Below are 12,765 nucleotides of genomic sequence, written 5' to 3'. Positions count from 1 at the left end.
TGATTGCTAATCGAACATTCCTTTTGTCCTGGTCGCTTTCTCTTTGAGTGTCGTCATTTATTTTTTTCTTTTTTAGTTCTTTTAGTTTTTACCTTTTTTAGTTTTTTTTAGTTTTTTAGATGAAAATTTTTTTTAGTTTTTTCCTTTTTTTCTTTTTAGTTTTTTATTGGTTTTTACCTTTATGTTAGCTTATTTTTCAGTTTTTTCCTTTTTTTTGGTTTTTTTTTATTTTTTATTTTTTTTAGTTTTTTACCTTTTTTTAGTTTTTTTAGTTTTTTTAGTTTTTTTAGTTTTTTAGCTTATTTACTTTTTTTATTAGTTTTTAGTTTTTTTGTAGTTTTTGCCTTTTTTTAGTTTTTTCAGTTTTTTTTTAGTTTTTTATTGGTTTTTACCTTTATTTTAGCTTATTTTTCAGTTTTTTCCTTTTTTTTAGTTTTTTTTAGTTTTTAGTTTTTTTAGTTTTTTACCTTTTTTTAGTTTTTTTAGTTTTTTTAGTTTTTTAGCTTTTTTATTTTTTTTATTAGTTTTTAGTTTTTTTTGTAGTTTTTGCCTTTTTTTTAGTTTTTTTAGTTTTTTAGCTTTTTTATTAGTTTTTAGTTTTTTTTTGTAGTTTTTGCCTTTTTTTAGTTTTTTAGTTTTTTAACTTTTTTATTTTTTTTATTAGTTTTTAGTTTTTTTTGTAGTTTTTGCCTTTTTTTAGTTTTTTCAGTTTTGACGTCACCTGATCCAGTTTTTTCAGGTGACGTCACCTGATCCACGATCCACAGATCCACAGACAACTTATTTTTATATATATATAGATAGTTTTTTTTTTTACTTATGTCCTGGTCGTCATTTATACTCCCTGTGTCCCGGTGCTTTGTTGATTGCTAATCGAACATTCCTTTTGTCCTGGTCGCTTTCTCTTTGAGTTGCGTCATTTATTTTTTCTTTTTTAGTTCTTTTAGTTTTTACCTTTTTTAGTTTTTTTTAGTTTTTTAGATGAAATTTTTTTTTAGTTTTTTCCTTTTTTTCTTTTTAGTTTTTTATTGGTTTTTACCTTTATTTTAGCTTATTTTTCAGTTTTTTCCTTTTTTTTAGTTTTTTTTTATTTTTTATTTTTTTTAGTTTTTTACCTTTTTTTAGTTTTTTTAGTTTTTTAGCTTTTCTACTTTTTTTATTAGTTTTTAGTTTTTTTGTAGTTTTTGCCTTTTTTTAGTTTTTTCAGTTTTTTTTTTAGTTTTTTATTGGTTTTTACCTTTATTTTAGCTTATTTTTCAGTTTTTTCCTTTTTTTTAGTTTTTTTTAGTTTTTAGTTTTTTTTAGTTTTTTTAGTTTTTTAGCTTTTTTATTTTTTTTATTAGTTTTTAGTTTTTATTAGTTTTTGCCTTTTTTTAGTTTTTTTAGTTTTTTAGCTTTTTTATTAGTTTTTAGTTTTTTTTGTAGTTTTTGCCTTTTTTTAGTTTTTTTAGTTTTTTAGCTTTTTTATTTTTTTTATTAGTTTTTAGTTTTTTTTGTAGTTTTTGCCTTTTTTTAGTTTTTTCAGTTTTGACGTCACCTGATCCAGTTTTTTCAGGTGACGTCACCTGATCCATCCATCCATCCACAGACAGACAACTTATTTTTATATATATAGATATATATATATATATATTGTGTTTTGATTGGATATTCTTTTACAGCGAACAAATTCTGAGCTAGCCTCCGCCCATTCGATGTCAGAGGCAAAGATCGCATCACTGAAAGCCATGCTGGATTCCAAAGATATCATGCTGGATTCCAAAGATACACTTATTGAAGACTTACAAACGGCAAAAATGAAACTTGAGCAGAAAAATGCAGATTTTGTTGAGCGACTCAGGGCTGGTGAAAAACTTAGAAGAAAGCTGCATGGTCAGATGCAGGACATGAAGGTTAGTCTTACAGAAAAACAGCCAAAAATTGTGATTTTTTTTTCTTTTATCATGTAATGAGCTTTGTACACGGGGAATTGGTTTTCCGATTTTTCAGAAGATTTGGCATTTTTCAGTATGTTAGCTAGACATCGCTTTTACCTTTTTCGGATTTTGTATAGGAGCTAGTAAAATGTTATTTGTTAAAACATGGTTAAATGGAACAAAATGATGCAACAGAACCATTAATAGAACGCCTCTATGTTTTCACATATGATGTAATTCAAGGCTCAGTAGGTTTGTCTGCGCAGAACGAATTAGTTGACAGTGCCATATCTTTCCTCGAGGACATCGCCCTCTTTTTGTATATAGTAATAATTAAATGCAATTTTTCAAAATTATATTGTGAGACGGAGCTAAATATAGCCTATAACCTCTAAAAGGAATCGCCGAAATATTCTCGAGGACTAAAACCCTTTCAGTCCTACGTTTTGTATTAGTCCTCAGAAACTGTATGATTCAGCCTGTACCAGATAATGCTGTACCAGATAATTACATTAAAGTGGTATATACGAAAAAATATTGCTGCGGTTACGGTAAGAAATGAGGGTAGTACCTGCTTTTGTATTAATTCAGCAGTTAAGCAGGGTTTAATCTTTAATTTTTCTGGTTTAATCTGGTTGTAAACCAGTTTATTGTTTCCTCCTTTTTTAAAGTTTGACAAGTTTGCCTAACTAGACAATCTTTAAATAAATGTAAAGAAAAACATATTACGCCTATAGATAGAACATACCGAGATTAAAATGCCAATGGACAAAAAGACAGCCAATGAAAATAAGGATACGATGGAAATCACCTCTATCTAATGATTTTTACTTGAAATTACGTCGAAGGCAAGCGCTGTCAAACGATTTTCACTAGATGACAATAAAAACCCCGCCTTTTTGAAAAAAATGAGGCATTAAGAGGTTTGGACGCTTTTTTTTATTTTTTAAAGGTTTTAAACCTAGGCTATAAACCTTTCAGAATGCTTGTTTTAAAGTGAACAACCGCCAGGTTTCTTTCCTGTCGGGTGTGCTCATGCAATATAGTTGACTAGCATTTTGCAGGGTGCTAGCTTGCTGAAAAATGTTTTCTTTGGTAACATGAAAGATTTTATTTGTATCAAACAGTTCGTGGTAACGTACTGTGAATAAGGAGCGACTCGACTCTTGTCGGGGTTAATACCATATTTGACTTATTTAACTGCCTGATTCTCTGGAAATCGCTGTATTTCGAAACCTTTTGTAAAAATAAAAATAATTTTTAAAATAAAATCGTTTTTTTTTCTGAGACCACAAATCTAGTAACCGGAACTCTAAAAAGCTGAATTTTGATAACAATAGAAACATCAAAGAATTAACTTTTAAAGCTGATTACAAAATCTATAAAGTTTGTTCAGTTCAATGGATCCAACCAATGGTTCATTGGCACTTATTTTTGTAAATTTATTTGTAAATGAAATGAAAAAACATCAAAAGCTATAAATGTGAGAAAATTTGTCCGATTTTCTAAAAAGGTTGGAAACACCTAAGAGGTGAAAATTATACCTTAATGGAAATCAGATTCAGTATATGAGAGAATACTACTTTAGAGGTTACTTATACAGGCTCCTATACACAAAAATGTAGAAATTTACATTTTGCGCCAGAAGAAAGATTGCAGATGCCTGTTTATTATTCTTTTTTCCAGGGGTGATCGTATATTGAACCAATAATCCTAGAAGATAAGAAGAGGGCTCATTTGATTGGAAATTGAAAGTTCTAGTACCCTTTTTCAATTGCCAAATAGACTAGAGGGCAACTATCCCCCCTTCCACGCCCCTTTTTCCCCAAAGACAGTGAACCGAAATGTCCCTGGGGAAATGGCCGCTATAGTTCCTGGGGAATGGCTGCAAATTACGCAATTTGCCCATATCATTTTATTACGAAATTCACGCATATTATTTGTTATTGTGAAATATGCGGAAACTCTTTTAGGGGGGGGGGGGATTTCCATGACTAAGAAATCTATTGTAACACTTCAGGACGCGCCCCATTTTTCCTGCCTGAGTAATTATATTCTATATAACCTAGATTCATGTTTCCTATCCATGAGATATGAGTTTCTGAAACTACGAACAAGTCGAGATCAAAAGGTTTGAGTTTGTTAGTCAAAATGTCAATACGATAGTTGTTTTTAAACGTTGTGGTATTCCTAGTTTCAATTTTTACACTGTTATGACGAAATTATAATAGGCTCAGGAAAAGCAATTTGTCCCAAACCATTACAGGATGTGGGCCAACACGTCTTCTTAGGTCTACTCGAAGCGCTTAAGCCGGCTTCGAAGAATAGAGCAAGGAGTCTCTTAGTCACAACATGATTTACCACGTTTGGTGATGCTCTTGTAAAAGAAAGAGTCGAAATCCTGTACAAGCAATTTCAAACCTATTACCTCCGATTCATCCTTTATTTATACCTACAGACGTTATACAACTATAGGGAGACAACCCAAAAATGATATGATAGATAACTTAGCAAGGAAGAGCTTTTCAGCCCATCAAAACAGTTAGAACTTAAAAGAATTATCCATTATAAAGAATTCAATGCAAATGCTGTACTGTTTACTAGGCTATAGTTCCCTCGAGGAATACCACTTCTCAGGGTCATCCTGCAGCGCCGTTTGAAGTCATGCTTGTGGTCAGGCAAAATCGTGAAAGGTCGACACTGACGCCACTACGAGTCTGCACAAACGGATTTCCCTTGCAGGGATAGGAAGGGGCTTTTGAGGGATACGGAGACCTCAGACCATCTCACAACACCGGAAGAGCTTTTATGTTTTATAAATTACCTCTCCTCGTCAGGAATTCGTCTGGGAGAATTTGACTCTTGTACTATCAAAGTTCAGCATGAATGCAAATAACGTATATCATGGTTACACCGATCGCTGCAGCGTATTAAAAAGTAAACCACGGCCCAGAATTCAGGAATGGTAACTATTATCTAGATTAGTCTTAATAGTAAAAGTTTGTTACGAAAAAAAGCTTCTAAGATTTTCGAAAAACAGTCTGAAACCCCTCACAAATGACGTCGAATCGAGGCAACAGCTACACCATTGGAAATTGCATGGGTAGCACTGATATGGCCCCTTTTCTTCTGCTCTGCTATAGAAACACTGGTATATCATAGAGAGCTATTTAAAGACTCATTTCAAATGAAATTACTAAACTAAGAAATTTTCTGGTAAAATTTTCATTAAAAAAAAAATGGCTGTCACAAGCCGAGATGGGGTCATTCCCGCTTTAAAATGGTGCTTAGGTCTAAAGTCTTTGCCGAACCTTGTCAGTTTGAGAGTAGACCTCGGGAAGGTTAATGTTGGTCGCAGCTGTTGACTTTCTGCTTGTTAATTTAACTTTGATTGGATACTCTTTTCCAAGGGTTTTTGTAAATGCAGGAAAGACGACTGGAGGACTAGGGGTATGCACAAACAGAGATAACTATTAAAGCTTAAGATTAAAGATTAAGAAAAGAATTTTTTTGTTCATCAGCAAAAAAAGAGCGTAGAAATGACATATAATTACATTTGCTGGTATTTACTCACTCAACATTTTTTACCTCAAGCCCAAATTCAACCTTAAAAAACTCAAATTTGTCAAAGAGCCAGAGCGATAAATTTTAAGGATTCGGAATCAATACATATTTTTTAGTCGGATAGTGAAAGAATCATTTTTATAGCAATTTGTTTTTGAGGTCAAGCCATATTTTTACTAGACTAAAAGAACGAACTCAGAGCCATAGTAGGCACAAATTTAAAACATGCTATGAAAAAAATGTCAGTAAGGAAGAGCTGCCATTTGAATATGGTTCAAAAAAGGCAACTATTATTTTGATTAATCTTAATGGTGTAAATTTATTGGCAAGGGAAATCAATGATCAAACAGTTCTTGGCAACGAACTGTTAGTAAGGAGCGGTTCAATAGTAATCGAAACTCTAAAAAACGGAACTTTGATACCCATAGATACATCAAAAGAATCAGATTATCATGCTGATTTCAAATATATAAGTTTCATTAAGTCTAATTTTGCCCATCAAAGCTTACGAGTCTTAGAAAATTTGCCTGATTTTCAAAAAAAAGGTGGAAACACCCCCTAAAACTCAAAGAATCTAAATAAAAATCACACCATCAGGTTCAGCGCATCAGAGATCCCTTATGTAGAGATTTCAAGCTCCTATCTGCCAAAATGCGGAATTTTGTTATTTTTTGCCAGAAGAGAGACCACGGGTGCGTTTTTTTTTTTGTTTTTTTTTCAGGGGTGATCATATCGACCCATTGGTCTTAAAACGTCATGATTGGGCTCATTCGAACCGAAATTAAAAGTTTTAAAAGTGACCAAAAAGGCTGGAGGGCAACTAGGCCCCCTCCACCCACCTTTTCCCCAAAAATCGTCTGATCAAAATTTTGAGATATTTTTTTTGTTCATCATAGTTGAAAGGCCGAATAACAATGCCTTTGGATATAACATGCCCTCCTACAGCCCCAGGGGCAAGGTATTTAAGTTATAAAAATTGTCCATTGGGGAGGGAAAATTTCCCATGGGGAGGGAAGTTTCTAGGGGGTCAAGTTGTCAGGGGAAATCAATTTTACGCGTGGAGTTGTTAAGGGTATTTGTCCGGTGTAAATTTTCACCAAGATTGAACTTTCTAGAGGATATTTCCGAGGGAGGGGGATTTCTCCGGAAGGTGGGGCCAGATTTCTTGGCATTAATTAAAAAACAATCAGAAATTAAGTAAAAAAAACAGGTTTTTTCAACTGAAAGTAAAGAGCAACATTAAAACTTAAAACGAACAGAAATTATTACGTGCATGTAGGGGCTGCCCCCTCCTCAACACCTCGCTCTTTATGCTAAAGTTAGAATTTTACCCCAATTCTTTAAAGATGACTCCTGAAAAACAATGATTGTTTAATCAGAAGAATAAGCTTTTGTTTAAGTACTAAAAAACTTTAACGTAAAGAGTGAGATGTTGAGGAGGGGGCAACCCCATTCATATACGTGATAATTTGCATTAATAGCAATGGCAATTCAAATAGTACACTTTTAGTTTCGATCCGACACCAGTTCAGAGTGGGTTTCTAGCTATTTTTCAAAGCCCATAAATTTATTTTCAAAATAACATTTAATAATAAGACTAATCGTAATAATAGTTAAGATTCTGAGTCAACCACAAATGGAATTTTTTTTCACTAGACAGTTTTTTTCAATGGTTTTAAAAAATTTTGTTACCTTAGGCGGCCGTGGTTCGCTCTTTGCTTGCTTGCGACTATCGCTGCAACCGTGAAAACGAAAAGACTTTTAGTTTTGACCTTATAACATAATGTTTTTGTATTTTAGGGCAACATTAGAGTTTTCTGTAGGGTCAGACCAATAATTCCAAGCGATAATTCCAAAACCGATGATATGCCACACATAAAGTTGGAAGATGGAAATAAAATTGTGATCTTTACAAGGCCAGGTATGTTTTTTAATATCAGTTTATGAAACGTTAAAAATGCGCTAAAATTCTTTTGAATCTTGAATTAGAAACAATCCCCTGATCTCTGCAATTAGAAAATTCACTCAATTATTTGTCTATTTATTCATCTTACAATTCCAATTATTGTAATTTATGTCCTTTTATTAAAAAAATATACAAACAACAAAAGCTAAATAAAGTCGGGGTCAAATTGTTATAACTATGAATAATTACAATTTATTCATCTTCGATTTGAAGATAAATCAATTGTAACTATTCATCATTATAACAATTGGATCCCGACTTATTCAACTGTCGTTGTTGTTTTTTAATAAAAGGACATAAATTGCAATAATTGGAGTTGTAAAATGAATAAATAGACGAATATATGAGTAAATTTTCACATTACAGAGATCAGGTGGTTGTTTCTGTCTCATGGTTGTCTGTTTGTTTTTTTTTTTTTTTTTTTTTTTTTTTTTTTTTTTTTTTTTTTTTTTTTTTTTTTTTAAATCTGAAAGTACTGGTATGACTTAGAGCTAACCAGTCTCGATTAAAAAATAAAGATTGAACTCTTTCAAAACGATTTTATGCTCCTAAACGCACATGTATATTTGTCTTTTATACTCCTAGTGAAAGCTCGTAGCACCCCCCTCCCCGCCCTAGGATTATTGCCTAGCTGTGACAATGGATATCACCTCTAAATAAAGAGAATTAAGGCGATTGTATTCCAAGACAATAATTCAAGTATAATAGAATTTATGCTCCTAGAGAAATCTAAACTAATAGTAAACTAAACTAATAGTAACTAAAAGCTGTTAACATGTGGATTAGCGCACACTTGGTTTAGATGAAATCTCCCCTAATTTAACTGAAAATTAAAAACATGTTTATTTTCAAAAGTATAAGAATCGTCATTTGACATTGCTTCAGGGATGATAACTGATGGCGCTACAAAAGGCAACTATTTTACAAAAAAAAAATTTTTTGTCATTTCTGTAATATCTATATGATGTGTGACGTCGCGACTGCATGCTAATATGTTTCAGTGTAAATTTCAGTAGGTAATTCTAGTTAAATTTGTAGAGACTGGCTTCAAAAAAAAAAAAAATTATGGAGTAAAGAGATGAAGCCAAGCATAGAGAAAACAAAGAAAATATCAAAGTAGAGTTTTTGAAATATTTACTCCAAAAATAATACAAAATAAATATTTTATCTGTCTTCAATATATTTTCATTACAGTTAATATATTCAATATATTTCAATATATTTTCATTACAAAAAGAAAAGAAAATGCGAAACAAAGATATTCGTTGGGTGAAAGCTATGGACAGGAAAAGTGGACAAGATTGAGCCATGTATTTGTAGTGATGAAGTTTATCAGTGAACCGTTTGAGTTTTAGATAAGAATAGATAAGATGAAGGCCATCAGAAAAAGTACAACGAAATAGTTACCTACAGACAAATAAGTAGATACTGAAGCTATAAAACTATCAAGAAAAATTAAAGAAAATCTTAATACTGAGAAAAGGCTTTAAAAAAGTGGTTTGCTCTTTACGTGGTTCGAGCAAAGAAAAAAAAACTAAGGCCTTTTTCTGCGTGATATGCAAAAATAATGATAAATAAATGTTGACTAATTGTTATACAAGATGGAGAAGATAAAACTGTAAAAGTGACACTGACCCATAGATGGTTTCACACTAATCGCTAAAAGAGGCTATTGGAGAAAAGCCGATTGCTATAAATGTATTTATGAAGCTTCTGTTTCAGACGAAATATTGGTATTGACTCTAGCTTACAATGATACGGTCGTGTTTTCTGGGATCATCGGATCTTTACGAATAGGAAGACTTTATTAACATTTGAATTTGCAAGTTACACACAACACAAATTTATGTGGTTCAAAGCGGCCTTATTTTGGGGTTGCTTAGTAAAGAACGTCTTCTATGTATTTATTTCATTTTTATTTTTTTAATTTATGTGTTTAATTTTTTTTTCTCGCCAACTTTGTCTGGAATGGGTTGCCGGCGAAATTTAGAGATGGCTCAGTCAATTCAAAATTGAAATTTCTAATGATTTCTAATGATTTTTAATAGTCGAAAGCGAGTGGATTAAATTAAGAATAATTTTTTAGAAAAAAAACGACAACTCCATTTTCTCGTAGCATAGCAACATACAAGATATTCAGCACACATGAATTTTTTAGCAGACATGGATTTTCTATAAACCTTCACACTATCAGAAGGAAAAATATTTCAGTAAGTTAATAAACTTAAATAAGCAATAAAGTTATGAGAAATGACCAAAGGTAAAATTACTAGGCAGATAAAATTTGCCTCATTTTTAATACACCGGCATAGCACATTTACAATTTTAACAACTGTATTAATTTAGTTTCTCAATAGCGAAAAATAGCGTAGGGAACAAAAGAAGACTGAAAGCAAAGTTGAACAAAGATCTGTCAGTAAAAAGATGTTATGAAAAATTGAGCCTGTCATAAAATCAAAAGTTACGGCCAAGGTGGTATCCAGGGGGAGGGGGTCCAATTTTGACCCCCCCCCCCCGACATATTTGTCCAAATTGTAAAAACTTAACAAAAATGCATATAAACAAATTTTTGACACATTTTTTGAGGGTTTTTTGTCTAAAAAACTCCTCAAAAAAAAACCTACCCCCCAAAAAAACTGGATACGCTTCTGGTCATAGCTAGATTCAGAAATGATAAATAAAACTTCCAATGTGAATCGAAGAATGCATGCACAGGAAATAAAACAAAGGATGTAACTGATAAATCTTTCCGGATGCATTGCATCAGAAAAGCAGGGAAAAGATTGGCAAATATCATTGACCATATGTTGACTACTGGAAAAGTTTCAATGGAAAATGCTCTGCTATAAGGAGAAACCCTAATCAGAAAAATGTGGTGTTCTGCCAACACCACAGAAAAGTGTTGGAATTCCACACTTTTTTCTGAATTGGATTACAGTACCATCTGATTTTTCGCAAAAAAATTGTGTTTTTTGGTATCTTTTAGTCTGCTCTTTACTGGGTTCAGACTTATTTCAACAAAAATGTTGTTAACGACGTAACTGAACTATCAATCGTGCTTTTCATGAAAAAATAGCTAATAGTTGATAAGACATCTCACCGTCAAAGCTTAGTAAGATCTGCAAAATGTAAAATATTAATCCATCAATATTAGTCCAATCTTAATAAGATGGACTGTTTAAACGTAAAAAAAAACTAAAAGAACTTTTACTAAATCTAAAAGAACTAAATATTTATTGTAAAATGTTTGTTTCCTTTATTTATTGGTGGTGATTTATGGTAGTTTTATGCTGGAAAAAGTGTTTAACTTCATTTCTGCTCATTTTCGGTTTAACGTAGTTCTTTACTTTTCGTCCGAAAACTTTTTAAATGGAAAAGTTCTTTTTTTATTAAGTCGCAAAAAAATGTATTTTTAAACAAGTGAAAATTCAATTGAATATTCAAGTCAAACCTCGAACAAATAAAAATTATTACAAACACGTCAACCTATTCTTGAGAGTTATCCGGCTTCCACGTCTAACGATAGGAAATTCGGTGCACATTACTATAAGACTCATGAATGGATTGAATACTCAAAAAACTTGAATTCCATGTTTTGTCTTGCTTGCCGCCATTTTTTTATGGGGACCTTTAAGGGCTGGTGAAACTGCTGGAAAAGGGGCTTTCATTGACTCAGGATTAAGCAAAGTGGAAAGACAGTTCTGCTCTATTAAAGCAACATGATGGTTCTAAAAGATATAGGCATTGTATGTCAGCATGGACGGAATTTAAGACAAATAATACTGACACTTCGAGATCTATAGCAAATGCCTTAATTCAATCCAGATCTCAAGAGGTTCAGGAAAATAGAGATCATGTGAAGTACGTTTTTCCTGCTATTTGCTTTCTTGGCCTCCTGGGTATTGCTTTGAGGGGTCTTGACGAATCAGAAACATCTGAAAACCGGGGCAATTAGGTTCAATTGATGGACAAAATGTCTAAAGGCAACGAAAAGCTGAAGGCCAACTTACTGGACCGACATGGTCACTATTGCAGTCATCAGTACCAAAATGACGTAGTTACACTGATAATAAAAGCCTTGCGCCAAGACATTATTTCAGAAGTAAAATCAGCTAATTACTTTGCTATTCTTGTCGACGAGACAAAAGACGTTTCTAGAAAAGAACAATGAGCGATCCTACTCAGGTACATATCAAATGAAAATGTAGTGGAGCGACCAATTGGCTGCTATCACATACACAAATTAGACGTCGGGAGCTTATCCATCTCGATTTGTGAAACTATATAAAAGCTTGGTGTAAATTTGATGCGGTGATTTGCCCAATGCTCTGACGGCGCATCCGTTATGAGTGGGAAACTTAACGGAGTTCAAGCATAGCTTAGGGAGAAGGTGCCTCATGCAGTTTATGTACACTGTCGCGACCACAGGTTAAACTTGGTTTTGACTGACTGCCTAAACAATATCAGCGAACTTTCGGAATTTGTCTCTATGGTGCAAAGTCTTTACGCATTTATATCATGCAGTAATACTCGACACGAGTTATTTGTGGAGTCCCAGCGTATTAATAGTCTTGAAAATAGTCTTGAAGCTTGTCTTGAAGTCTTGGAATCCAAGCAAAAACATATCCGACTTCTTGGCTTTACACGATATCCAGAAATCGAAATCTCCGCAATCTAAAACCAGTGCTCGAAGCAAGAGAAGTCAAGCCATTTCCATTCGTTTCAAAGACTTTCTTTTAAAATCAAAAACCGGTAAACGTAATGTCAGTCAGCCAGTTAAAACAGACTCCGGTAAACTTCAGTACTTTGAGGTAATAGACCGTTTCACGAGCGAGATGGACCAACGTTTCATGCAAAATGTGCCTCTGCTCGACGCTTTATCTGCCTTCGACCCCTCAAGTTCCGATTTTCTCGAACTATCGAAAGTGGAAAGGGTTATGTGTCATTATCGAGGGATTTTCTATGTCGGTGACCATGCCAAAGAATCCTAGATTTCTCTTGCAAAGCTGTATCTGTCAAAAAGTGAAATTTCAAAAATAGATCTTCTTTGAGCTATTGAAATCTTATCCGGCCTCCCAGTTGCCTGCTTATTCTGTAGTGCTAAAACTGATGGAGCTAGTTGCTACTTTCTCTGTGACCACTGCCAGCAATGAACGATTCTTCTCAGCATTGGGGCGTGTGAAGGACTGTCTGTGATCGACGATGGGAAACGACAGACTCAGTGATATCATGATAGTGGCTGTTGAAAAAGAAGAGGTAAAGAAACTGGATTTGGATAGAATAGTTGACAATTTTGCCAAGCGGCAAAGTCGCCGCTAC

General features: G+C 33.2%; 1 protein-coding gene across 1 annotated transcript in view; it reads left to right on the top strand.

The window, feature by feature from the left end:
- The window catches only part of LOC136041630 (carboxy-terminal kinesin 2-like), a gene marked incomplete in the record, with an annotated part of 77,489 nt that overhangs the window by 43,297 nt on the left and 21,427 nt on the right, over positions 1-12,765 (top strand). Inside the window, 2 exon segments of the mRNA XM_065726329.1 lie at positions 1,662-1,892; positions 7,281-7,401. Of these exon segments, the coding sequence (XP_065582401.1) occupies positions 1,662-1,892; positions 7,281-7,401 (352 nt within the window).

Source organism: Artemia franciscana, chromosome 2 (genome assembly GCF_032884065.1).
Source record: "Artemia franciscana chromosome 2, ASM3288406v1, whole genome shotgun sequence".
NCBI lineage: Eukaryota > Metazoa > Arthropoda > Branchiopoda > Anostraca > Artemiidae > Artemia > Artemia franciscana.
Note: the sequence above shows the minus strand (reverse complement) of the source record. Positions and strands in the feature narration are given on the sequence as shown.